The following is a 24194-nucleotide window of genomic DNA, read 5'->3' as shown; positions in this document are numbered from 1 at the left end:
TAACTCTCGGAATGTTCGATGTGCGTGGGTCAATAAAAAATTTAAATTTTTCCTCGCGCTGTTACGACATCCGTCAGCCTTGCTGCGGACTGAGGCCGCAGGAACGCGGTGGGCGCGGACTGTTATTGATCTTTCGTCGTGGCGGGGTCGTGTGCGGTTTTAGGGCGTGCGGCCGCAGCCGGCAGAGAGAGATGGTCGAGAATCGGTGATCATGATGCCGCTGATCTTGCGCGCGGTCAACCTGTTTCATTGCGGCACTTTACGACCACGGCACAGCGGTATCGGGTGACGGTCCGTCCGGCTGTGGCTACATCCGTTTTGGGATGACAAATTAAACCACCGGCTAGGGGCATCCACACAGAACTACCCGCCACCACACCAAATACGAAATCCGCCACCAAAGTCACCAAAGAAAGGTAAGGCACGGCTACTCCGCGCCAGATGAAAGCGGCCGGGGAGAGGAGTTTTGAATAATTTTTCCAATCTTTTCTTCATTCAGCAGAGCGCGCCTAGCAACAAGACGACGCCGTCCGAGCGCACACGTGTTCGCCGATCGAAGCGGGCGATCGGGCTTTGCGAGACGATTCCGAGAGGTCCACCACCGAAAACGGTGTGGTCGTCATGGCTCGGCGACACCACCTGGACTGCTCTGCACTCCCTCGGGCAGAGGGCGACCTTCCTGCCTGCCTGCCTGCCTGCCTGCGACGCCGAGAGAAGGTCACGATCGCGGTGGAGAGCCAGAAAGGGGACCGGGAGGCCAGGGCGTGGTGTCGTCGATGCTTTTAGCACATTTATCAGCATATTCGGCAGCCCGCAGCCCGCGGCGCGCGACAGGATGCGATGCTCGTTGTGCGAAACCACGAGCTCCCCTCCCGGCCTGTGGGGGCAACCTCTCCCCCGACGAGGTCGGTCGAGAGAGCGCGGCCCGCCGGGCGGTACGAAGCCGCACATGCGGAAAGCAAACACTCGAAACTCGGTTCGAAAAACGGTCCGGAACCCTCTCACCACACGCGGTGGTGCCCCCGACGGGGCTTCGGGGCTTTTGCAAACATATTTAGTTTCGCGTGTTGGAACCGCGCTTGTGGGCCTCATGAATAAGTAGTTCCGTCATGAATGGGTGTGCCGCCGTGCCGTGTCCCACGCTCGCTCGCGCATATGTCACTGGCGCGGCGCGTGCAGACTCCGCGGCAAAGTAGCAGGAAGCGAACCGCGCCCGCATTGGGCCCCATTAGTATTCCAGTCCCCGCGCCAGTACGGCACATCGCATCCAAACGGATCCACCGAAGTGGCGTGGCGAAGACGAGACGTGATCGCAACATTTATTTACCTTTTCAGGCCGGGGGTTTCTAATGAGCGCGTCATCCCGAATCCTAGGCGAACAGAATCTGTGGCTGGGGTTCGCCCCGTTTCGCACGGACCGCGCACGCCACGAGCACGAGAAGCGTTTGTTGCCGTCTGGACAATGTTTCATTCACCGCAAACCACGTCACCCGGACGTAGTGTCCGGCGACCGATTCCGGCGTGCCATGACACAAAGAACTCTTCACGCGATCGATGATATCACACCGCCGTGCGGTCGCGCTCTCGCCGAAAGGAGATTATCTTTGCAATCATGCAAGTGATCTTAGGGTTAAGCGTGTGTTGGACGTGAACTGTCTTCCCGATGCAACCACTCAACCGGCGGCAGGCCTGGCCTGGGCGGATAAGGAAGGACGAGCAGGGCAGGGCGGGCGCTTGCCAAACCCCACAGCAAGCATAAACAAACGCGCCGTCGAGTAAACAAATTTAAACGGTGGCCACTCTGGCCAAACAACAAACCCCTTCGCCGTGGAGGCTTAGCGCGAAAGAAAGTAGAAATGTGTGTTCCCGCCAGCGAATGCCCCTTTCGGGTTCTATTTCCGTACCGCGTTCAGGCATCGCGCGGTGCGTGATTAATACGCGCAGGCAGAAAGGTGGTGAACCTGAAAAGTTTGCCTATCTCGTTACGCCCGCCTAAAAAGGGTTTGGGTTTTCCAGAACGGGCCACGGAAACGGAAAAGGAGCGGAACCATTTACGTCACCGTTATTTGCGCATCGGTTAGTTCGTTGATTTACCCGGTCTTAGCCGGTCAGAAGGTGTGAGACAGGTTCTTTCTGGAGAATCGATACGCAAAGATCGCTTCGGACGATCACAATGGGACGGCCGGTTCTAGTGTTCGTTTTGCGTCAGCGACATCAGACACGAAACGGCAACATCTAGATTATGCCGAAAACACACCGAGACGCGTTCTCGGAATTCATCTCTCCGATCCGCGTGTGGCAACAGGTCACTCATCATCTTGGCGCGCGATAAACAATTCCGGCGGTTCGGTGCCGGGTAATTTACAATTTCACCTGCTCGATGATACGGCCAATTCATGCCCCACGGGTTGGTTCGTGTTGTTTACTTTAATTTGCATTTTTTTTTCGGGTGCTCACTTTTCGCGAAATGCTCTAGCCGCGGCCGGCGCTCGAGAGGATGTGCAGCAGCCGGTCCATGAACTGGCCACGGCCAGTTTCTCCCCAATTAGGCCCATGCTCACCCGTGGAAACTCACCCCGTGCTCCCGCCTGTGTGTGTGGGTTGTTTGTTTGTTTGGCCCGAGTTGCGATCTTCGCGCCACAACCCCTTAAAATCGGCCTGTAGAAAGCTGTTTCGGGGGTGGCAGGCAGGTGGTGCGATCGTTATTTGAGGCAATTTTGATTTATTCACCTTTTTTTTTAATGCATGGCCCGGTTTATTATTACACCCCGATCCGATCACACGGCTCATTAGGGTAATTAGCGGTTTCTTGCCCGATGATCCAACTTCCTGTCTCTCTTGCGGGGGGCGTTTTCTCTTCCGGTCTTTCCGAATTGCGTCTTGGCATTGTGACAAAGGCAAGCAAACAGTTGACCTCGGTGCCCAATTTTGTACGTTGTGGGCAAGTTGGGTGCACTCACCGTCACTGCCGGCTACGGCCGTACGCCTTAAGGATATCAACCAGAAAAGCGATCCTAATCGATCCTCAATCTCTCTCTATCTCTTTTAGTGGAATTTTAAGGTGCATTCGAAGGATCGTTGAAGGCCCCAGACAAGAGTAGGCACGCAGCCGTGACGCGGTTGTTACGACGACCATCCGTCGATCAGCTAGAAACTTGAGAAGCACCAATCCATTCTTGTATCCGTCTCGGGATTAGTGCCAGTGATGATGATGATGATGATGATGGGGCTGCGCAAGAGCCTGTGACCGTCTGAAAAAAGAGGAACGATGCTAGACTTCCGCAACAGCGAGGGTATAAATCGTGTTTGTAAGCACAGTTCGGGCAAATATTGAATCAATCGATGAGCGCGAGCGGACACGGGCGCGCGCCAGCGAGCGAAGGTCCGCCCGTCAGCGATCGCGGGGTGCGTTACCGGACCATTTATACGTAGCTTCAAGATGAGTTGAGCACACTGGCGCGCGTCCGCCGCTGGCTTCGGGTGGCCTTGTGGCCACCTTAACATAACTAGCATCATCCGTGCGGGTTGACAGTCCGTACCCATCAATGAAACGCATGCACGACGACATTATCTAACACCTCCTCGCCCGCGGGGCCAAACATCCCTTTCTGCCTTATCACCCGTCACCCGCGAAGCATAAGAGAGGCTCGCATGTTGTACAGTACCCCCGCGTGCTCGCTAATAACCTCGTGTCGTTGTTCTCTCCTCTTTTTTCCAGCGTGGTCGTCGTTTGAATAGTGGAAAAGAAACGCCCGGTTCTTCGCGCCACCGCCGCGAACTTTGATCATCATCTGTTCGCGCCCGTCGAAGGAGATCGTCGCGGTCGTGTCGCGATCGTCGCCCGAAGCCCCCGACGCTTTGCAGAGCGATCGAGCGAGTGAGAGCGACACCGCTAGAGAGAGAGAGAGAGAGAGCGCACGCGAGATCCAGCGGGCGAACCGGACCACCGCAGGGTCCGGACCGGGCCAACAGCCAGGCAGGCAGACCGGCCGCGTGTTGATGCTGAAAGGCTGCAGATATCGAGACCGTCCGCTCAGTCTCGTCAGTACCGTGCTACGGTGAAGAAGTGCTGCTGCGCCTGCGTTTGCCTCCGGTGGGTGTGCATCGGTCCGAACCTGTGGGCAGCATCATACGCCGCACCCCACCAGCGCGCGCCAGCCCAGCCGTGCCTATATCTCTCGCTCGCACGCAACAGTGAGGTGCGCCCCCTGGGTCGGTGGTGCCGAATTTACGGTGGCCAGCCGTTTGGGAAAGGTGTCGTGCGTGCGCGTGTGCGTGAGTAGAGAGCTGTTCGCTGTTCCGGTTTTGCATTTCCGTCGATCTGCTCCTCTGCGGTCGGCTCTGCGCGGCGTGCGACGATCATGTCTGGCGTTCAAAGTCCAAGGCGCGCGATGCAAATGAATTTCTAATCTGCAGCAGCAGCAGCAGCAGCAGCAAGGAATCTGCCTTCAGCTTAGGCCGCCTGCGCCGTGGCACGTGCCGTTACCGGGGAGGGGAGGACGGACCATTGTGGTTTGCGCGCCCCGCTTCGTTCGCGAACTGCCAGGTGTGAGGAGGGACGCGCGCAGTGGCAGCTTTGGCGGACCAACCCAACGACCAGCATATAGCGTACCGGAGTGAAGTTGGCATCTCCCTGCGTGTGTGCGTTGTGCGCGTGTGTGTGCGTGTGCGAGTGGGCTCACCGTAGGTCAAAGGGCACCCGCGCCACGGTTGAGTGACACGAAAGGAACCGAAACGAAGAACTTTTAAGGACGAAGGCGAAGCACACACAGAGCTCCATCATGCGTCTCGGGCGGTTGTTTCGCGTGCACGGGGAGTTCTGTGCGTCCCACCCGTGGGAGGTGATCGTGGCGCTGGTCACGGTGACGGCCTGTATCCTGTCGCTCGAGAAGGGCAGCGGCGACGCGGCCGGCAGCCACCAGCAGGCCGCCGCCGACGGTGGCGCCCGGATGCATCCGTCGCCGGTGTCGTCGTGTCCGAGCTGGCGCTACGGTGGTCGGACGGTCGGCGATGGGTTGCTGCACTGCGAGGAAACGGACCAGAACATCATCGACATCATCCTGATGATGGTCGTCCGCGGGTCGGCCATCCTCTACGTTTACTACCATTTCTGCAACCTGCAGAAGCTCGGTTCAAAGTACATCCTAGGTGAGTGCGGCTCGCCATGGCCACTACATTACATTCATGGATTCTATTCGTGTTCTTTCTACGAGCGATTAGAGCCCATTTCCGATTTTTCCTTTATTTTTAATTTATTGTTGGATTTTTTTCATTTGTTTGTTTGTTGTTTAACGTTTATTAGTTTCTGTTGTTTCTGTTTACTACTTAGCTTAAATTCTCTTATTGAGAAATGAAATATAACGTTTTGTTTCTCTTTAATGATCTTCCAATTTCAAACAAGTTTATTGTGACTTCTTCACATGCTGTTCATACCGATGTCATGGTTTTTGAAATCATCATTTCGGGTTGTTACCATTTTCACTTTTCCTTCTTTCCTTCATTTCATTTCGTTTTTACCATTTTTGAAGTCCTTTTATCCGAATTATGATTCTATTTCGGGAACTGTTGTGGCTTCTTCTGTATTATTACGGCGTCATGTTTTTTTTTGGCGAATTGAATCGCCCCTCATTCCCTTGCGCTGTGCGTGCGTTTTATGCGTTTAATTGCGTATAATCGCCGACCGACCGCTGCACACACTATCTGCATGATATCTTCGCAAGGTCCGAATTAAAAAAAAAAACTGTTCAACCCGAAGCGCGTCGGCCACCGAAAAAGAGAAACAAAACCCAAAATCCTTCGGCCAGTCACGAGCCGGTGAAGTATTGCCCCAGATCTGACCGAGAAAACCGGGGGTTGTGTGATGTCGGGAGCACGGACGGAGGATCGCGGAGGTTCGCGTCTCAGAGCCCCGTTTCGGATCTTGTCCGGCCCTTGTCCGGTCGAAGGTGTGAAACGAGACACGGTGCGGTGCCACGGGGGGCTGGAGATTTGTTTTGGACACCGTTTAAAACGGTGTCGTAAGGCCCATGCCGTTGACCTTCTGCGCCTAGATTTCACGCGAAGGCCGGTTTTCCATTTGTCTCTTCTCCGCTCTGGGGTTTGCTACCGAAGGGAAATTTAACCCATAAGAGCTGGCCACAACGCCGGAGCGAGTTTTCCAACGGGCCAAGAAAACCCCTGACAAGACACCCTCCCGGTTCGGCAGGAAAGTGTGGGCACCGGTTGTGCGGTGGTCGCGATCGAAAAGCCGGGGGCGCGCGATCGAGAGAGAAAATTGTGGAGCTGTTTGACTAAGCGGTTAGATGCTAATTAACACCCCGCGGGGTCTGCGCGCGGTGTCTGGAGCTTCTGCCCCGGCGCTGCAGCCAATCGGCCGCTTTCGGGTTCGTGACTGGGCCCATAACACGGACCGTGGACCGCGGCGCTGGCTGGTGATCTCCTTGCTCGCGCTCGGTGATCGTCCGCACGTATGCGAGAGAAGTGTGTTGCAGAGATTGGGTCAGCTGATGAAACTGGAAACGCTGTTTGCAACACATATTTGCCAACACGTTCGGGGTCACCACCGTGTCCGTGGTGGCCGAGGTACGTGGGCCCCCAAACGGGCGAAATATGACGCGCGTTTCGTCCTTCAGATTCCTGTTTTTGCGAAGCGATTTTTGACGCCCGTTCCCGGATATTTTTAAGGTCAGAAGTTCACGCGGCACGCTGCGCCTCCGGTTTGGCGGGATCGTAAATAATGTACGCCGTTCGTGGTCCGATTTGAAAGCAGACCCACCAGAGATACACTGAGAGAAGAAGTTATAAATACAGGCGCATATTAAATATTGCCAATGTTGCCACTGACTCTTTGTCCCGGTTATAACATACGGCGAAGATGCATCGAATGGACGATCCTCGCCGACCAACTGAAAAGCGACCAAGATCTCGACGTCGATAATCGAGCACCTTAGAGCCAAATTAATTGGCCGACTTTATTGCGATTCCCTTCCACCACCTCAAGGTTTCGGGAAGAAAGTTTCAGCCGTCCACGGATCCACCAACTGGTTTTTATTGTACGGGCGAAGATGGGGATGCTGTGAAATCGATCGATCGAGCGGATGACCCAAGAGATCACACTTTTTTATTTTGGGAGGGCTTCTTCAAGTCCTCGGCGGTCAAGGGCAACCACCACGGTGCGCGCTTTGCCGAGCCGTTTGCTTTCTCTGCATCAAACGAAACGCGCGATTTTATCCCCGCCGCCGCCGCCGAGGTCCGGCGGAGCTCAGTTACCACACTTCATGGGTTCGTCGCGTCACGCCATTTTGACAACTTGAAAAGTTCAACGACAACGATAGCGCGCGCCCAGCCCCGCGGTTTGCGCCACACCACAAATTGCACGGGCCAACGGTCCACCGGGCGTTTCGTCAGCCGTGCTCTCGGCCGGCCAGCGGGGGGAAGAACCGATAAGGGCGGTTCTTGGATCGTCGACCACTTTTGATCGAAACCCCCATCTCTCGACCCCGGCCCGATCATCAGTTTCGCGTGACTTGCGACGACGGGATGTTTGCATAGAAGTGCGCCAACGGAAGACTACGCGGCCTACTGCCCGTGAGCAGCTTCCTAATGCCTCTCGGGGGCCACTGGGCCACCTGGCGGCCTGGGTGGTGCGCACCTGCGCCCCAGTGTGCGCTCGGTGCGGCGAAGGAAGTCAAGGGTAGCAACATAAGCCACACATGCGCGCGCGCGACTATTAGTAACGCCAACAAAAAAGGGCTCGCACTTTTGCACTACGCCGAGATCGCGACAGAGGCCGCGCGATCAGCGCGGGTTCCCGCGATCATAGCGACCTTCGCGGCGCGCTGACCTTCAGGTTCGCAACAATCAACCGCCCGGTTGGGTGCGTTTTGCAACAATCATGCGATAATCATCAAGAAGGGCCGAGCCTTCTCTCGCTCTCGCCGAGCGGGCAAAGAATTTGCGCAAATAATGGCCACTTTGCATCGTATGCACCGCGGCGCACCGCAATGTTTCATCCTCGACGCAACGGCGGCCCACACGGTCATTAATACGGTTCTCTCCCGAGCCGCGTGCCGAACAAAGAGCCTCCCCCTCGGTGCCACCTCGGTGTCAGGTTGCCGCGAATCCTTCCGCCACATTCTTATGCTGATGGTGGTCCGTGTATCTTAAGAAGCGATAGTGATGGAACCATTCCCCCCGGGCCTTATGTGGCATTCACTCGCTCATCGATGTGCGTCACCTGCCGAGGACCTGCCGAAGAGCCGGGGCGATTAAAATGCGGTTTGCGTAAGTCCCTCTTCGGCACGGTGCACAGTTCAAGGGCACAGTTCGTCGATCGGCCGGCTGTCACCAGCCGTCGACCCCCGGCGCCCAATTGGCACATTCTCGTAAACCAGTTTCCAGCCGGTGGGCGATCGAACGGATTTTCCATCCTTCCCGCGTGGGCACGGATCCTGGTGCGCAACAGCCGAGCTAGTGACGTCAATCGCTCCGCGCGTTCACTGATCCTTTGCAAGACCCGGAGACAAAGGAAATGCTACTAGTTACGATTAATGATCTGTGGCGTGCCCACTTCTGGTTCTTGACAGGTCCTTGTCCCTTCCCCGGCCGCTCCCAGACAGGTAATACTGGTTCACGGGGAAAATCCTGACCGAAGTGGAAATTACCACTTCTCGTCTGACGGGCCCGCCACCGCGATGGCCGCGGCCAGGAAGCGCGTTCCGGAGCGTTTTCGCGAAGATAAAAATTATCGCACCGCTGCTAACTACTCGAAACCATAAACAGAACCAAACGGTCGGTGGACGGACTTCGTTTGCTTTCCGCTTTTTTTTTTCGAATAGTTCTATCCGATACCCGTTGGGGAAGGGAAGAACAATCGTCGACATTCTGTCTCGAACGGCGCGCCACTGTGTTCTGGTTTTTCAGCAATTTTCGCACCCAAAACCGCACCGGAGACCGCCAGATTCGCGGCGAACTTTTTCAGTGATGTAAATGAACTGGAAAGCAATTTAGCAAATATTTGCATGAATTAACATGGAAGCATCGTAGCAAAGGTTTTGGGTTCTTCATTTATGGCTTCGATGCCGGAGTCGCGCCAAGGTTGCTCTTAAGCACTCCAGTCCTGTGGAGCATGCTTTATTTTTTAATCCGGCACCTGGCCCGCCGATGGCCATCCGTTGCTCGGTCTTCGATGCCCATTGTGGCTTCATCGTGGCACTTTTGAATGGTGGTACAATCAAGGGAAGCAAGAAAATAACTTTCTTTTTGTTTCAGCAACATTAAATCAATCGACTTAACGTTTATTGATTGAATGAAATTATGTAAATTGCTAGCTTTGTAGTGATAGCCAATATCTTGTTTATTATCTTATGATCTTTATCTTGTGCTGTTATGAAACAAAAGTGTATTGAGTTGAGCTATAAAATGTCAGCTTAGAATTCCACATCGAAAAGTTTTCCATTCGGACCCTAACAGTGCCGCAATTTGAATGCAAGAATGGCTGGAGTTGGTGATAAAAAAAGAAACAAAAGTCCTGATCGCGTGTCGATTTACACAATCGCGCCTTCGTCCTTTATGTAAACCGAAATACCGTCCGAAACCGTCCCACCACCGACTTCCTGGGCCCCACCGGGGGCGACACGCAGGCTGGTGTAGAACACGTGGCTCGTGGCAAGGCGTGAACGTGGCGTGGCCGGCCCTCCGCATAATGGTTTATGTAATGGTGGCCTGGCGGCCGTCACCGCCGTGCTCGTCGCGCGTTGTCAAAAATCGAAACACGATTAACGCGTGCACTTTGCGCTGTGTGTGCAGAGCGGCACCGCGCATTTGTGTCGATCGATCAGCAGCGCGCGCACCCAACAATCATAAGAGCCGGCCACACACCAACGTGTGCCACATTTGCGCGCGCTCTTTAACTCCCAAACCGCCGTTGCCTTGCCGTTCACTTCGCTTCGTGCGGCGGCGGCGGCAGTCTTTTTCCTGGTTTTGGGTTATGTTTGTGTTACTTCTTTGTTTCAAATCACGCATCTTCGGGCTCGCGTGTTTGGTGGCCCGTTGGTGGCTCTTCTTCGGCCCGCTGTGTGTGGGGGGAGGGCCGGTTTCGCAATGCACCGGGCCCAGCGGTGACGTCACTAATTACTTTTATTGCTGCGTTTGCTGCAACACGCTCCCCCTCGCCCCGGGGCTGCTCCCTCGGTCTGTAGTAAAAGGGACGAAATTCGAGGAGCTCGCTCGCAACGCGAATGCTCGCTGGGTTGGGTGCCTTACCGACGCGGCCAAAGTATCCAATTTTAATTGCTCCACTACACTCCGGCTGCTGCTGCAATCCGAAGCTTGCCCACCTCCGTCGCAATTATGTCATGCGGCCACACACTAGAAGAAAAAAAAACAACAGAAACGGCGAGCGTCAGAAAGACCCCGATGTCGCTAAATGATGAATCGTCCACCAGCGGGCTTCGACACCCCGGTTCGTTTATGAATCGTTTTTGTGACCCGGGCTCCTCGCTCGACGGATCGTTGAAGTCACCGATATGAGACTCCCGGGAGAGACAGTAATCGTCTCGAGCGAGTCGAACCGGAGCCGGGGGACTTGTTCTCTGGTCGCGCGAGCGCGTGAATGAAACCCAACTCGGGCCGGGACATGTGTGTTGCCAAAGAACGTTGAGCTGCTTCGGGTTTTGAGGTTTTTTTGTGTGTTTCTCTCCACAGCTTTTTCCTCTACGACACACCGATTGTTATGCCTTTTTCCACGCGGCGCACGGCACGAGTTTTCGATTGGCATCTTTTTCGAATGCAAAATCGCGATGCTGGCGTGCTGCGAGCGCATTCCGCTGCCGCTGTTCTACTTTGCATAAAGCCGCTTCGTAGAATGTTGAAAGGAATTAGCATGCGAACCCCGATCGGCGGATGGGACGGCAGCTAGAGAAACAAAACCAGGTCCCGGCGAGATAGAGCCACCACCATTCGTCGCTGATGCCCCGGTTTATGGTAATGCCGTTTATTTTTATGATTTTTTGGCTCCCACCGCGGGTGGCAGCACCGTGTCAGAACATAGCATTGTGTCCGTCCGCGTGGTGTAGTGTGACACAAACCTGAACCGGTTTTCGCCGGGCTCGCGATGATCCTTACGAAGACGTTACACGCGCGCCGGGGGGTGATTTAAATTTTTCCGATCTTGCCCGTCCACGTTAATTGGTTCTAAGCGAACTCTCAGCGGTGTTTCGCGGTCCGGTTTTGTTTGTTCGATTTTTATGCTCCTAATTTCGATAATCGTGCGCGGCGACCGTTGGTGTTACCATTCACGCGCGCGCTCGCGGTTGCCAACGGACTGCGGGTTTCGTTTTTTTATGCCACCACCGATTTTTTTTTTTGCCAACATCTTCGACGGCCTCAGTTTCTTTTTTGTTGAACCAATTCCGGACCCGGGCTAGGTCATATTTTTCGGCTTATTGGCACTGATTAGCCTCACGTGTGTCGTATCTGGCCCTCCGGGGCCCATAAATTGAGTGTGGCAAATCTCTCGTTCGGAGTGACCGAGAACCCCACGTGTTGGAAGAGCCATAGTCTATTGAATGAATTAAAATTGAAAAATAAAAAATTGGAGATCAAGTGAGTTGATCGGAGAACGAATCGGTGTGAGTGTGTCGAATGGCCCAGTTCGCTCCGTTCGGCAGAGAAAGAGGGAGCGAGTGCGTGCGTGGAAAAGAGAGTTAACCGAGATCAGCGGCAAACAAGGTCATCCAGGGACCACCGGAGTGCTTCGCTTCGGACCGGACCGGACCGATCAGGGTAGCGACCGATCGAACGCCGACGGTCGCGCCGATATGGAGGGGTGCCCCCGAACGGGCTGCACTCCGATCGTGCACGATACACTGACCCACTTTCGGGCCCGGTCAGATCAGAGGGTTGGCACCTTTCCAAGGCGGCCGACAGCAGCCCCATCCGCCACCGGAGGGGGCCGCTTTGCATATATTCCGGTGAATCAACCTCGAAGCCACATTAGGCCGCGCCTGAGAAAGCCCCCCCCCCCCCCCCAGCAGTCGCTGTAGTAGTTGCTGTCGATTTTGAGTTCCCAAAACGGGGACGCGGCGCGCACTCGAGTGGCGAGCCTCAAATTTGACTTCCGGTTAGCATGTTGACCGGTGGTCCACCACCGGGTCGAGAGGCACACATTGTTATGTTTTTCACTTTTTATCTCTCTCTCCTCAAACGGCGGCCGTCGTCGTCGTCGTCGTCAGCGGCAACGACCACTTTCTCCGGGCGCGCGCTAGCGGAACTCGAAGAAATCGAAAGACGCAGAATGAGACACCGCAAGCAAGGGCCCATGTGGGGGGGTGCAGCGGGGAGATTGCGTTCACGTCGCGCCACTTCCTTCGCTGCGGGTCGCGCGCTCTGGTGGCCGTCGTGTGTGACGTCGGCATTGACATTCTGTGTCACATGAACCGCGCGTTCGCGTGTACCGCGTGAAAGGAAGTGGTGTGAACCTTCACGAAACCAGCGTGCTCTCCGATGGATCAACGCGATGGTCGTGACGGCGTTTAAGACGGCCCGGTCTTTAGTTTCTAAATTGCAGCACCCCCCAGAACACCCGGGAGGTCGCGCCGCGTGATGCTGCAGTTTTGGTGCGCAACAGCAGAAAAGAAGCGTTTTGCTGTGGCATTCGATTCGACAAAGTGTGTTAATGAGCCAGCCAGCCAGCCAGCGGAACCGATCGCCCAATCGATGCGCTTCCTCTTAGCCTTGGAACTGTTCCACTTGCTGCTACGAAGCGGCACACATTTCCTGTTTGCCTCAATTTTGCAGTTTATTTGGCTTGTTTTGTGTTTACTTTTTCTTTCTTTCTCCCGTGCTGTTATCTCTTATATCGTCTTGTTCGATTTTCTCTATTCACTGTTTGTTTTGTTTTATGTAATGGTGGATCTACTTTCATTAACATTTTGCTTATAATTGCCAAACTGTTTGACTGTTTCGCTGTTCTACGTTCACGTTTTCTTTTGCTACTTCTACGTGCCAAATATCGCTTCTTTTTTGTTTTTGTTTATTAGTTTACGTGCAAATTCTTGGTTGCATGTCATGGTGGACTTTCATTTACATCTTGTTTATAATTGCAAAACTGACTGTCTGTTTCGTTGTTTTACGTTTGCATTTTCTTTTGATACTTTTACATGCCAAACATCGCCTTCTATTTTGGTGTTATTTTATACTAGTTGTTTTTATGACTTTTCTCGTAGCGTAGCTCGATAACTTTCATAATTGCGTTGTTTCGACACTACCCGGCAGCTACAATCGAGCGAGCGGTCTTGGCCTGCAACACTGACCCTGATTGTGATGCTTGAATTTCTTCAATGTTCTTCATTTGCCATTAATTTATGCCGTTGCATTTTCATCTTCTTAATTGAATCTAATTAAATCTTAATTTAAAATCCAGATAAACCCTGTTTATGCGGAGCGTCTGAATGAATAAGTGGCTTATTTTCATTGCGATCGAAACTATCTGAAATGGTAAAAGATGTTTGAGAATAAGTAAGGTTAAGGCAGATTCGTCCAACTCCGGCCAAATGGATTGGTAAAAACGATCCCAAACGTTGCCAAGGCAGCGCAATCCCAGTGACCATTGCGAGCCAATCGTTGTCCCTTCTTTCGAAATTGTAATTAAACCTGGACCCGTTCGAGCCTGAGCCTGAGAGAGAGCGAAAGAGAGAGAGACAGAGAAAGAGACTGGTTTTTGTGTAGCCTACTCCGGTAGAGCGCCGGTATGGGATCTTTTTGCTTCACACTAAATCAACATTTTTATGCAAACAGTGTGTTACACGCGGTAGCCGAGAGGCGGTCAGGTGCGGTGGCCTCGTTTTATGCACATTTACGGCACTGCCTAATCGCGCACAGCCCACTTCCAATGTGTCCCTCGTGCAAAAAGCTGCTAGGAAGACGATCGTTTAGAAATATAAAAAAGGCAGCAGTATCAAAACGAAAGTGCGAAAGTCCGAGGAGACACGACCGGCACGCTGCAACCGAACAAAATGGCCGGTGCGGTGCAAGGAAATCCGCGTTACACCCGGCACGATGGCACGACGGCCAGGAAAATGTGATGCTATGTGGCCATTGGATCACTACTCCACCCACTCCACCCGTTGCTGGGCCTAGTCGTTAATCTCTGGGGCGAATGGCGTTGCGTAACCCTCGGACCCGCCTTTTCGTATGCCTTCCCAGCCCCGAACGTGGTCACTTTGCCACGATAACGAGCGGCCATTGGCGCTGACCCACGGCCAAGTTTTTGATAATGATGCGCCATCGGTGCGTGATAATGGCACCGCCGATTATTGGCAACGCGCAGCCATAACTCAGTGAGTCGCGGGCCGCGGGCCACGAGCTGAAACGCGTGCGGGGCCCTTAGGGCACACGGCAGACCCTACTGCTAAGCCCTCCGCGACCGACGACGACGACGACGTTTGATGCAGGTCGGGCACATCCACCCATTAACGCATGACCGATGATGCAGCATGACCGCATGACCGACGTTTGATGCAGGTCGGGCATTAACGCATGACCGATTTGCAGCCAAAAGCCCTGGTGTGGCGCGTATTAGGCGGCCCATTAGGGGGTCGCCTCTCTCTCTCTCTCGCTCCCGCGCTCCCACCTTCTGCCGGTCACGTTCCTGGCCAACACTTTTTCCGGCGGCCATTTGTGGAGAAAGTGTAACCGGCCCCCGCGGCGGGCGCACGAACATCGCGGCCATCGTGTACATTCCGCGTGCGTTCCGCGTTTTGTTTGCCCTTTTTTTCACGGTGAACTTCTGCTTTCGGAATTGGTGCGGTCGAAGTGCTGCTCACGGGCTGCTTTACGGTTATGCTTTCGTTCGGTTTTTTTTTTGTTTTAGTTTTGGTTTTCATTCGATCGCGCATGACGCGAGCGCGAAGGCCACAAACCATTAACAGCGCGCATGACTGACCGGTGGTCGGTAAGGATTTTCAGCAGTGCGCCTCGGTCGTCATTTTGGGTGCCCGTACGGTAAGAAAGCTTCGCGGTTCGCAAAAGCGCGATGGTCCAAAAGGCGGCCCACTGATTAGTGACACAAACACACCAAAACACTCAGCTCAAGGAAAACGGCTGAAACATTTCCGGATTCCACACAAATATGGTTTCATTTCCTTTTTACACAACAACGAACTGTGTTTCTGCCAAAGGGAGGGGATTGAGTTTAGGTATGATAACGATGTATTTTATATGGAACACATTGGTTAAATGGAGGCCATAGGATACGGCTCTGTCAGGCAATAATTTAAAAATTTGCACACAAGTTGGTTCCGTTCAGGGTTCGAACTGACGTTTTCCGCAATGTAATGATTGGTTTGGTTATTATTAAATTTAATTTCAATCAACTAACCGTTCATTTTTGTTAATTTAATAATACTATCAAAGTATGGATTTGGATTTTTCTCTAATTTGTTTTTCTTTCATGTTTGTGGAAGCCCGATTCTTTTCCTATTTTATTCACGTTCTTTGCGATGCTTTCAATCTGTTATGAGCTCTTCTTCATTACAATTTTCCGGATCAAATCAAACGACTTGCTCTCTTTTATTCTACATTCACCTAGCGCATCGCTGTGGTGGGTATTTGGTAACTAAAAAAGGAACGTAATTTATTCGTTTTTCACATTTTGCTGAAGTTATTGACGATAAGACGATCTCCCAGCCATCAACATCACATTCAAATCCCTAATTTGTGGTCGTTCATTCAAATAACTTATTACAAACTACTCTCGTTGGTATGTTTATTTTATATTTACCTTAATGCAGCGCGCGCCTTTTAGCGACAACCGTTTGACGCCAACCAGGACCCACCTAAACTAGGAAGCCAGTTTCAGTATCTATAAGACCGAAGTACCGGCGTAGCTCTATCTGACGTTGGTTTCTGTTTGCCACAAATCATTAAATCATTTTTACCAGTGCCCAATTAACCAATTTTCTTGCGCGTGTTTGTTTTGCGCCTCGCCGCCATCGCCTGCGGACAACCGACAACAACGAGCTCTCGTCGGTTGTCGTTGTTGGCCAAAAATAGTTGACCGACATATTGGCGCAGCAGCCCTGCGACGTTTTGGCACAGGGTGGCACACGATCTTGCGGGGAAGGAAACATCGAACCATGTGGAGACTTATTTTTCTGCAAGCTTTGAAAGCAACATTTGCATAACACGCAAGCCTGAGCTCTGAACGTTTCCGGCAAGGAGATCCTTACGGCGGGTAGAACCTGAACCGCGTGCGTGCGTGTTGTGGCCGTGAAAATCGAATCCATTCTCTCTGGCGGCGGCGGATGCGTGTGCACCTTCTTGTAGCGGGCACACACTCCGTCGAAAAACGCCGTTAATCGTAAGCATCGTCGCCGAGATTACCGGTTGTTGTGTGCAGAAATTGTCAGCACCCGGTGGTCCCGGTTTGCCTTGAAACGGTCCGAGACGCAAAATGGCATATGGGCACCGAGTTTGTGGGCCTTTTTTTTTGTTGTTGCCGTAACGGAATCCTCGTGATCATTATTTTCGATAAGGTTCTTATATTTATGAAGCCGCCGCGTGAATGGGTGCGATCGCCTTCAATGCCAATATTAATGTTTTACTTTTACATCGGTGCTTAATTTTGAATTATTGAACGCGCGCAACACAGAGCGCCAGCGCCATTCGACGACGCCACACCTTACGAAGATCAGCGGCGAAGATCTCCATTCGAATGCCGTGTGTGCCGCGGGTTTTGGACTCAAGTCACGTGTGGCAGGGTTTGGTGGGGAATTTAACAAGGAAGTAAGTGGCGCGAACGGTACGGCCCACTCGACGACGGACGGCCACAGCCCTCTTCACCACCGAGACCATTAGATCGGTGACACGCGCTGAGCACATGTTGAACCTTGACGTTCGATGATCACTACTTCACACCGCTTCCGAGAGCAGCCTCTTCACCTTCACAGCGTGTAGCAAAAGGAGTGTCCTCTCGGTGCCGTGATGGGTGGTTGTCTACAATTGCTGGCCATGTTTTTTGGCACCCACCCGGCCCATTGTTTGCTCGTGCTGCCGACCGGTTTGGGGCCCCCGATTTCCGGTCCCATGACCCTTCGTTCGATCCGTTCCGGCATTGTGTGCTGATGACCGTTGTGGTATCCGATTTCCGGGATTCTTCCGGTTTCTGGGTTGTTTTTTTTCTGCTTTTCCGTTTGCATAAACATTATCATATTTTTTGACGGTTTTCTCTCTCTCTCTTTCTTTCCGCGGTTTCTTTCACAGGCATCGCTGGCCTTTTCACGGTGTTCTCCAGCTTCATCTTCACCTCGACCGTGCTTAACTTCCTCGGGTGTGAAGTTTCCGATCTAAAGTAAGTAACCAACGGACGGAGTGCCTTGTCTGCCACCTCTACGGGTTAGGGGTCACCGGGGCCACCATCGCAAACGCAATGTCGGGCGAACCGAAAATATGGAGTTTTTTTGTTCACTTTTGGGGGGTGGGCTAGTGCTTTCACATTCAAATTCGTTTGTTCCTCATCACGGCTGTGGGGAACCTCGCGATCTTTGATCTTCCGAACCGAACCGGAACCTTCACTTTCCGTTCCACTACCCCATTTGCCGGGCGCGATTGTTGATCTTTGCTGACGATGACGCGGGAGATATTAAAAAACGATTAAGGAAAAATGTTTTTCTAAGATTCACAAATTGCGCACGGTTCAACAACCTTCTTTTGGGTAGTCTGGTGCGGCAGCAACGAAGCAGGATAATTACGTGTTTACAGGAAGAGCACACGCAAATTGCATTAGACACACACCCACGGGTGATCGGGTGAGGATCGAAGACATCGCACGGCTCCTAATTGAATGTTGATTAGTTCGGTACTAATTATGCAACGCCGTGTTGTAGTCATGCGTAAGAAGCGTGATACTGAGATTCTAAACAATGAAAAAACAGTTGTTTTTGAACGGTTTGTTGTAGTTTTTATTTTTCAAAGAAATACCACACCACTCATCAGGTTTTTAAATGGTGGCAGAACAGTGATTCTGATGCCTTCTTGAGCACATCTTTCGCGTTGCCTCCGAACTGCGCTCGTCAAAATTTTTTAATTGGCCTAAATTACTTCAATAGTACAGGGTGATTAATTATGATATACACACTGTTTAAATGTTAATAGGTCTGTCATATTTCAGTCGATCAGTCGTCGTCGTTTCAGTCGAAAGAAGTCAGAAGAAAATCGGTAACAACAACACAGTTTTAACAGTTGAACGATTGTTTTCAATGTAGAGCAACAATAATTTCAATCCGCTTTTTTAAATACTTAAATAGTGTGTGTCATGATCAATCACTTTGTATATACTCTCTCAATTTAAATTAATTGAATGATTGAAGGAATAAACGCAGTAAAATTTAGTCAAAACAAATTGACTCCTATGTTGATCGATAAACTCTAGTAAAAATGCCTATAATAATAGCTCGTTAGTTTTGTAACAGCACAAAAATGTGTTTTACTCTAAACGTGTCGTAAAGATTCGTTTGAAATCGATCGATCAACTTTAAGTTGTCACCTGCCTCGAACACTTCCTCGATTTTTTTACTTCCGACCCGAAGCCTGTATCCGGTGGTCAAGGATTACTTGTAATTGAAGCATTTCATAGGCGTCAGGTCAGCGATCAATTTCAAGACCAAGATTCGGAGAAGTTTGCCAAACCATATACGACTTAACTGATCACATACAGAGTCGACAAAAACGGCATCGATCTACAAACTCGTTGCGTCGAACAGAGTATCAAACAAGAGATAACAATTGACGATCGTAAAGATTTCAATGTGCTTGAGTTTATCATGAGTTGTCGCATGTTTATGAAGATGAATGCTTGTTTCATGATTCGTAGCCTCTAAGATGCATACGTCAAATGGAGGAATTAAAAATGTCTAAATATGGCTAGTATCGGTATCGGAGTACACTTGTCGCACTGTGTATTGGCCTCCCTTTTCGGGGGAGCTTCTTCAAGGCACAACAGAATACTGATCATAAAACTCAACACAAATGCGCGGCGGAATCGTTTACTTTACATCGCTGATCGCTATGTCCAATCGATCGATTGGCGACACTTTGGTTGCCTAAACCAGATCTAACCGGTTTATTAATGGCCCCGGAAGTCGTTGGTGGAGCTTCCACTTGACACCTGAAGCGTGTTATGTGCGCCAGTTTAGGTTCAGCCCACGAATCCTTCAGCCTTGAGTTTCATTAGTTTGGTTGATTGTTGTGTTCAACATTGGACATTATAATTGAGGCCCCCCCCCCACCGATGTGTGGGTCGGCCACCCCAAAACAAACACCACGCCACGCCGTGTGTGTTGGGCTCTGCTCAGGGCTGAAGGAGAGTGTGTCTCGGAAGGGGCTCCACTGCTGCCACATGAAGCCTTCTTGGGCACTCTCGGAGTCGGAGCAGCACCATGACCTTTGCCAATATTTTAAACTGGCCCGTCCATCAGTCCGCCAGTCGGCCAGTTGGAACGGTTGAAGACAAAAACGAAGCCAATTTTTGGAGCGGCAGGAAGGAAAAAAAGGTGGAGTGGCCACCATCGACACCGAATGGGGCTTGGCTTTGGCCGGTTGAACTTGAAACTCGACGAGCGACGGGGAGCCTTATTAATGCGGCCGCCCCGCATTGTTAGCCCGCACTGGCTGCACTTTTTCCTTGATCGTGGCCCCCCGAAAATACCGCAACGAATCCCAACGCACGCGCAGATGATCGTTAGCCGTGGAAGAAGAGGAAGCACGGTTCCGGCCACTAATGATCCGTCCTCTGTTACTCCTCTGCTCTAGAGATGCGCTGTTCCTGTTCCTGCTGCTGATCGACCTGTCGAAGGCCGGCATTCTAGCCCAGCTGGCGCTGTGCGGCGCCAACCAGTCGGAAGTGACGAGGAACATCGCCCGCGGCATGGAGGTCCTCGGGCCGGCCCTCTCGCTCGATACGCTCGTCGAGACGCTGGTGATCGGCGTGGGGACACTGTCCGGGGTGCAGCGGCTCGAGCTGCTCAGTGGTTTCGCGGTGCTGTCGGCCCTGGTCAACTACGTCGTCTTCATGACCTTCTACCCGGCCTGCCTGTCGCTCATCCTGGACCTCACGCACAACGGCGGCAGCAACCGGGTGCAGAAGTGTGGCGGCGAGAACCTGATCCGGCGGGTCCTGTTCGAGGAGGACCACAAGCCGAACCCGGTGGTGCAGCGCGTCAAGCTGATCATGTCGAGCGGACTGTTCGTGGTGCACGTCATGAGCCGGTACGCCATCCCGGACCGGGAGTCGGATACGGCCGACCACATCATCGCCTCGCACGCCCACGAACACCTGGCCGCCCTCAACAAGACGGAGACGAACGAAATCTCCGAGTTTATCATGCGGTAAGTCACTCCAGAGCACCGCCACCCAAGGGGACGGGGATTTATCTTCGCGCGTTTCGCGCCGACGACGCCATAATTTTCGTCCCCCCTTCCGGCGCCGTCCACAGCTCGGTGTCTTTTGCCATGCCACTGATCTTGACACGATTTTTCTTCGCCGTAACGGCCCGACCGTCGCGATCGTTGGTTGTTTTTCGCGGCGATCTTGTGTCGCGGACGGGTTTCTCTGCACCCCTCGCCGACTCGTTTGGGGCGAAAGAAAAGCACAGAGGCAGACGCCATCACCCCAAACACCGAATTCCCCCGAAACTCGTTATTGTTTTTTTTTTTGTCACCGCAGATGTAAACCGATATGCTACGGTTTCGTTTTAGTTTTATGTGCGAAGGTCGTCCGGTCTGTCGGTTAATTGTCTGCGTTTGTGGACGACGAATTTCGTAATCGAATCAGTTTCAAGGTCACATGCCGGTGGGATCGGAAAAAAAATAATGGCATACGCTGTGTGACCCACCATGCGCCTCCATTGTCGGGTGCTGTGTCGGCCCGGGTTAACCCTTGAAGATGTAGCAGTCGAGATCGGTGTTCGGTGTGTAGCTTTAGTGTTTATTTTAGTATATTAGTATTTTTTAATGTGATAAGTTCGACGTTTTACTCAACTTACGGCAAGTTGTTTTGCCTTATTTTGCACCTTATGGCACCGATCGTGATGATCTGATGATCTCGTATAAATACTTCCTCTTTCAGATGGCTCTCGATCAGTTTGGAGCAGATCGTCACCTACATCCTGATCATTACGCTCGGTGTCAAGTTCGTGCTGTTCGACCGCCACCAGCTATCGGATCATCTGATCATGTCGGTGGCCAACGAGCAGGCCGCGGTTGCGGCCGCTGCTGCCGCTGCAGTGGCTGCCGCCGCCGATCGGCGTAAGGAAAGCCTTCACGGGCAGCTAACGGCGGCGAGTGGCGCCAGCGGGGTCGCTCCCGTCACCTTCACGCTGGCCGAATCGGTGATGCTCGAGGAGAAGGCCACGCAGAGCGAGCTGAGTCTGATTGGGAAACCGGAACGCTTCGTGCGCAAGGTGCGCAAGCAGGCGCTCGTCGAATCGGACCTTTCCACCACGGAGGACGACGACGACGATGGCGAGGAAGCGGAGCTGCTCGAAGAGGACGATATGGAACGGGAGCCGCGCCCGCTCGAGGAGTGCGTCCGGTTGCTGCAGGAAGAGGGCGGCGGGAAAGCGCTGACGGACGCCGAGCTGGAGATGGTGGTCCGGGCGGGCCGTGGCATTTGTCCGCTGTACAAGATCGAAACGATCATCGGTGACGCGGAGCGGGGCGTCCGGTTGCGGCGCAACATCATGCTGAAGGATGCGGGCCGCTCGGTGGGCACGCTGAACGATCTGCCGTACCTGAACTACGACTACGCGAAGGTGATGAATGCGTGCTGCGAGAACGTGCTCGGCTACGTGCCGATTCCGGTCGGTTACGCTGGGCCACTGCTGCTCGACGGGCAGCGGTACTATGTGCCGATGGCGACGACCGAGGGTGCGCTCGTGGCCAGCACCAACCGTGGGTGCAAGGCCATCTCCACGAGCGGTGTCACGAGCTTCGTCGAGGACATTGGCATGACGCGGGCGCCGTGCGTGCGCTTCCCGAACGTGCTGTTGGCGGCACAGGCCAAGCGCTGGATGGAGTCGGAGGACAACTTTAAGCGCATCAAGAAATCGTTCGATTCGACCAGCCGCTACGCGCGGCTCCAGGACCTGCACATCGCGATCGACGGCCCGGTGCTGTACATCCGGTTCCGGGCGTTCACCGGGGACGCGATGGGTATGAACATGCTGTCGAAGGGCACGGAGCGGGCCCTGCGCGACATCCAGGCCGTGTTCCCCGAGATGGTCATCATCTCGCTCAGTGGTAACTTCTGCTCGGACAAAAAGCCGGCCGCCATCAACTGGATCAAGGGGCGCGGGAAGCGCGTCGTGTGCGAATCCATCATTCCCGCCGACAAGCTGGAGACCATCTTCAAGACGAACGCGCGCACCCTGGTCCAGTGTAACAAGCTGAAAAACATGACCGGATCCGCGATCGCCGGCAGCATAGGGGGTAACAATGCGCACGCGGCCAACATGGTGACCGCCATCTATATTGCGACCGGCCAGGATCCGGCCCAGAACGTGACGAGCAGCAATTGTTCGACGAACATGGAGACCTGCGGCGAGACCGGCGAGGACCTGTACGTGACCTGCACAATGCCGTCGCTCGAAGTGGGCACCCTGGGCGGTGGGACCGGTCTGCCCGGGCAGGGCGCCTGCCTGGACATGCTGGGCGTTCGCGGTTCGCACCCGACGCACCCAGCCGAAAACGCCAAGCAGTTGGCGCGCATCATATGCGCCACGGTGATGGCCGGAGAGCTGAGCCTACTGGCGGCCCTCGTTACTAGCGATCTAGTCAAAAGCCATATGCGACACAACAGGTACGTCACGACGACGACGGCGGTGGCGGCAAATCGTGGAACAATTTCTCCATTAATGTGTCCCCCCTTGATTCTTTCCCCCTGCAGATCATCAGTAGCCGTCAATCCAAACGTTGTTCCACCGGCGATAGCGGTTAACGGCAGTCTGGCAAGCCCCTCATCCGCCAGCAACCACCACTAGGCTCGGTTGGCCGGATGTGCTGGGCGATCGTTTGTCACCTTACCGCTGTGGGCAGCACAAGACTGTCTCCTGATCCTGATCATGACTGCAGCACGCACTGCTTCACATACTGCCGCTCGCCATCCCGAAAAAAAAGGAGAAAAGAAAGTGTCTAACAGATAATAACTATGGATGGGGTCACTTGACGAGGAAGGTGCGTTTGTAATTTATTTCTCCCGCCATCGGAGCGCTGGAGATAGTAAAAAATTAAAGTAGGAACGGGATCGCGTTGACCACCAGCGTCGACCGACAGGACGATGGCTAGAACGTACGACGATAACTTGCCGATTCTTTATCGAGTAACAGAAAGTTGGTCTGCATGGTCACCCGGAAGGCATATCTACACGCGTGTGGTTGGCCAGTGCAATGTTTGAAGAAGAGCGTGGAAAATGCCACAACAAGGGTTACAACACACACCGTAGTCGAATGAATGAAAGTATCTTTTCGTTTTTGTAAATAGTATTCATTTGAGTTCGATTTCGCTTCTGGAGGGAACTAGAAAGATAGAGAGAGAGAGAGAGAGAGAACCCGAAGAAAGAGAGAGTATCAAAGGGGGAAACGGAGATCCATATTAACCTCTTCCGCAGTCCTGAATTCCTTCTCACACTAGAACCCGTTACACCTATCCTCTTTCTGTTGTCAAATCACGGTACAGCTTACGGTTGGCGGGTGGGCCAAAAACCACGCATTGCCAAACCGGAAGGGCTAGGAAAGCAAGGGGATAAGCGTAATATGCAAACATTGTATCATAAGCTTAAACATAATACACACTATGACACTGTGGCAGCGACACGACGGTCAAGTGCGAGAAAGCGGCAGCAGAAAGAGGGCTGAACAAGGGAGAAAAATCGAAAATACAATGTTCAAATCTTCAATCGTCTGTTACGGAAGCTAGAGTTTCTTTTTCATGTTAAATAAAAATAGAGCCTATGCAAAAATTGTACCCATCATCTTGTACAGAAGCCCCGTTTTTACTTGCTAGCGTCAACGCGGTTAACGTGAGTATTTCCGGTGCCGGGCCTGCATGGAGAACTGCGCGCGGCAGTTTGCGATTTTGCATCGATCGAACGGTGGACTTTCCGTAGAAATAGATCAATATATAATCCTACACAAACATTC

At 52.8% G+C, this 24194-nt stretch overlaps 1 protein-coding gene across 1 annotated transcript; it reads left to right on the top strand.

Annotated features, from left to right (window-relative positions):
• Positions 1–4602: 4602 nt before the first annotated feature.
• On the top strand, positions 4603–24062 carry LOC131210589 (3-hydroxy-3-methylglutaryl-coenzyme A reductase). Its single transcript, XM_058203857.1, has 5 exons — positions 4603–5148; positions 17263–17350; positions 19810–20385; positions 21125–22855; positions 22943–24062. Exons 1-5 carry the CDS (start codon positions 4782–4784, stop codon positions 23034–23036), a joined length of 2856 nt encoding a protein of 951 aa, XP_058059840.1. The 5' UTR covers positions 4603–4781; the 3' UTR covers positions 23037–24062.
• The last annotated feature ends 132 nt before the right edge of the window (positions 24063–24194 follow it).

Source organism: Anopheles bellator, chromosome 2, assembly GCF_943735745.2.
Source record: "Anopheles bellator chromosome 2, idAnoBellAS_SP24_06.2, whole genome shotgun sequence".
NCBI classification, from domain to species: Eukaryota; Metazoa; Arthropoda; class Insecta; order Diptera; family Culicidae; genus Anopheles; species Anopheles bellator.
Note: the sequence above shows the minus strand (reverse complement) of the source record. Positions and strands in the feature narration are given on the sequence as shown.

What these genes read in the sequence shown, in the direction of transcription:
- LOC131210589 (XM_058203857.1), top strand. Translation starts at nt 4,782, where the DNA reads ATGCGTCTCGGGCGGTTGTTTCGCGTGCACGGGGAGTTCTGTGCGTCC. An exon ending in TGTGAAGTTTCCGATCTAAA is followed by an intron (nt 17,351 to 19,809) that starts GTAAGTAACCAA and finishes CCTCTGCTCTAG; the next exon opens with AGATGCGCTGTTCCTGTTCC. An exon ending in AGCCATATGCGACACAACAG is followed by an intron (nt 22,856 to 22,942) that starts GTACGTCACGAC and finishes TTCCCCCTGCAG; the next exon opens with ATCATCAGTAGCCGTCAATC.